This window comes from Cyprinodon variegatus, unplaced genomic scaffold, assembly GCF_000732505.1.
Source record: "Cyprinodon variegatus isolate N-32 unplaced genomic scaffold, C_variegatus-1.0 Scaffold1146, whole genome shotgun sequence".
Taxonomy (NCBI): Eukaryota; Metazoa; Chordata; class Actinopteri; order Cyprinodontiformes; family Cyprinodontidae; genus Cyprinodon; species Cyprinodon variegatus.
In genome coordinates this window covers 4,674-7,458 of record NW_015151599.1, presented here as the reverse complement: position 1 = coordinate 7,458, position 2,785 = coordinate 4,674, and the positions used below count along the sequence as shown (strand labels likewise).

Below are 2,785 nucleotides of genomic sequence, written 5' to 3'. Positions count from 1 at the left end.
CTACCAGAAGCCATTTTTTCCCTAAAATGAGGAATGTGGAGCATCATGTGAAGTTAAACTTTGGCTCTGGTTTGATAAATAAGGAAATCTTTTAGCAGCAGCATCAAATTGGGCAGCAGGTCAAAGTGGGCTCAGGTTGCTGATTGGTGGAGCTGGTTGTGTGATGAGATCATTCTCTTAATATTACAACTTTATTCTCGTAATATTACGACTTTATTCTCAAAATAAAAAAAAAAACTCCAACACTATATATATCTGTTTAATATGTGATTAACAAATAAATGTATAATCTAATGACTGGTTGAACATGTGTTGTTGTTGGATAACACGGCTAATGATGTAGATTATTTTTGTAGTTGTTATTTTTCGTTTAAACACGGTTAAAACTCGGAGGAGCCTCTCCTGTCTGCGGATCATTATCAGATTATTGATGAAGAGTCGCTTGAAGGCTCTGATGAGATCTGACGTCACGCCCTAGCCCCGCGGTCTCCATGTTTTCTCCCCGGCTGGGAGCGTTTTTTGTTTTTTTTACATGGTGACAGCAGCTCCAATATCGCACTAGCTTGACTCGGTTCACCCGAAACGCATCGGTATGTCCGCCGACAGCTCCCCAGGAGTGCTGAATCACACCCAGTCAGCTTTTTCCCTCTCCTCTCAGCTCAGCCTCGGTCCGTTGGACGTCATTCTCCTTTCATTTTGTCGGTGACAAACACTCGGCCGCTTTCTTATCACAGCGGACCGAGTAGCTTCCCACAGGAAGCCCCAATAAGTTATTTAAACTCTTTAGAAGTTAAATTAAACGGATAATTTGGGTATTTGTAGTTTTACCTTGCCTAGTCTCCTGGTCGAAGTCATTGTGGTGCCGAGTTCGTCTTCTTCCTGTTTCTTTCCGTGACTCCGACTTCTTTGGACTTCAGTTTGAAGCGGCAGAGAAGGCGGTGTCCCAATGCTGCAACGCCCCCTATCGGCCCGGAGGAATGTGGTCGCTGGGCGCAAATAAACACCATGCAAACGAAACATAAAAAAGGCGTGGACATTTAATCAGAAACGTTTGATAAACACCCAGATAAAATATTCAAACATTTAAACTGTTCGATTTAATTTATCCTACTACCAAATACACTGTGAAATATATTGATAAATAGATCCTAACTGTGAATTTTGCAAAGAGCCTTCAGAAACATTTAGTAATTAATTCCAGAATAGCCATATCACAACATTTTAAATAATATATAATAACTTTATAATGTGTAACGTTGACACCAAATTTTCCCTAAGGTTTAACAATGGTATTTTTGTTTTGTTTTGTTTGCCAGTGCAAGCAGAAGAATTGCAATCATTCTAATTATTGACAAATTTCGTAAAATTTAAGTTATAGAAGTCAATTAATGTAAAGATCATTTAATTTACTGTCAGTGTAATAACTATCTATAGATATTATCAAACAGTGAGCAGGGATATTTTTATGTTCTTGTTCTGGAAACACCTTTTGAGATTCCCATTTCAATTCTCCTTAACAAGGTGCTTTTTCATGTTTGTTTGTGTCCTCCTGTTACTTTAGACCAGGGGTGCCCAAGTCCAGTCCTCAAGAGCTACCATCCTGTAACTTTTATATGCTTCTCTTCTCTAGCACACCTGAATCTAAAGCCTCAATCCCCCCATTTAGCTCATCAGAGGCATGGTAACGAACCACTCATTTGATTCAGGTGTGTTAAAAATGGTTGCATGAAATACTTGCAGGATAGTAGCTCTTGAGGACTGGACTTGAGCACCCCTGCTTTAGACAAATGAAACAAGTATGATGTGAGTTGTAGCAAAGTCTTTAGTCCCAGCAGCAAAAAATATACCAGCAGGTATATTTTATTTCGCAAAAAATAACAGATATCTTTTTTCAAATATCTAGTAGAGATTTTAGTCTTCACTAAGAATGGTTAGACAGTTTAAAATGTTAATTTTTAATTGTGTTGATTTTGTTTTATTGATGATGTAATTGCAATCATTAAAAGTGAACTAGTCTGGATGATTGGTTTAAAGATTGATATTGCTTGGGTCAGTGTGTAGGTTTGTAAGATTTTTATCGTATAATTGAGTAGTAACTATATTACCAGATCTATGTTGGTTGTGGTGTATATGAAATACTGTGTCTTAGTCATACGAACCTTATCTTTTTTACGGTACAAATTCTAATGCAGTACAACATAATGCACTTTTACTGCTATGTTTGTACTTATTTTTTTTTCTTCTTCATTTAAATAGAGCCAAACATAATCTGTACACCACTGCTCAAAGTTTAAGTGGGTGTTTCTGTTCTGACCCTCGCCCAGAAGTTGTTTTGAACATGTTTGTGTAAGTTAAATATTCTGGATCTTATATATGAGTATATTTCTGTAACGAATGTTGAAACTCTCAGTTTCAGAGGCTTGTAAATTTTTTATTGCATATTTATAAAGTGCAATTCCAGTTATAGGAATTAAACTTCCCTTCCCTTTCTTCTGCATTGCAGCATGAAGGTTTTGGGTACGATATCCAGCCTTTCTGCATGGAGTTTGCATGTTCTCCCTTAGCATGCGTGGGTCCTCTCCGGGTACTCCATCTTCCTCCCACAGGCCAAAAACATGACTGTTAAGTTAGTCTCTGTGTTTCCCTGGGATAGACAGGTTGCCCTACTATAGACTGGCGACCTGTCCAGGGTAGACCCCGCCTCTCGCCCATAGACAGCTGGAGCACCAGCACCCCTCATGACCCCAACTGGGATTAAGCGTGACAGAAAATGGATGGATGATTT

General features: G+C 38.6%; 1 protein-coding gene across 1 annotated transcript in view; it reads right to left on the bottom strand.

Annotated features, from left to right (window-relative positions):
• LOC107101750 (ubiquitin-conjugating enzyme E2 L3-like) overlaps positions 1–981 on the bottom strand; it is a 15,286-nt gene extending 14,305 nt beyond the window's left edge. The window contains exon 1 of the mRNA XM_015400781.1: positions 829–981. Coding sequence (XP_015256267.1) covers positions 829–855 — 27 coding nt within the window. The 5' untranslated portion in view covers positions 856–981. The remainder of the gene's footprint in view (positions 1–828) is intronic.
• Between the last annotated feature and the right edge of the window lie 1,804 nt (positions 982–2,785).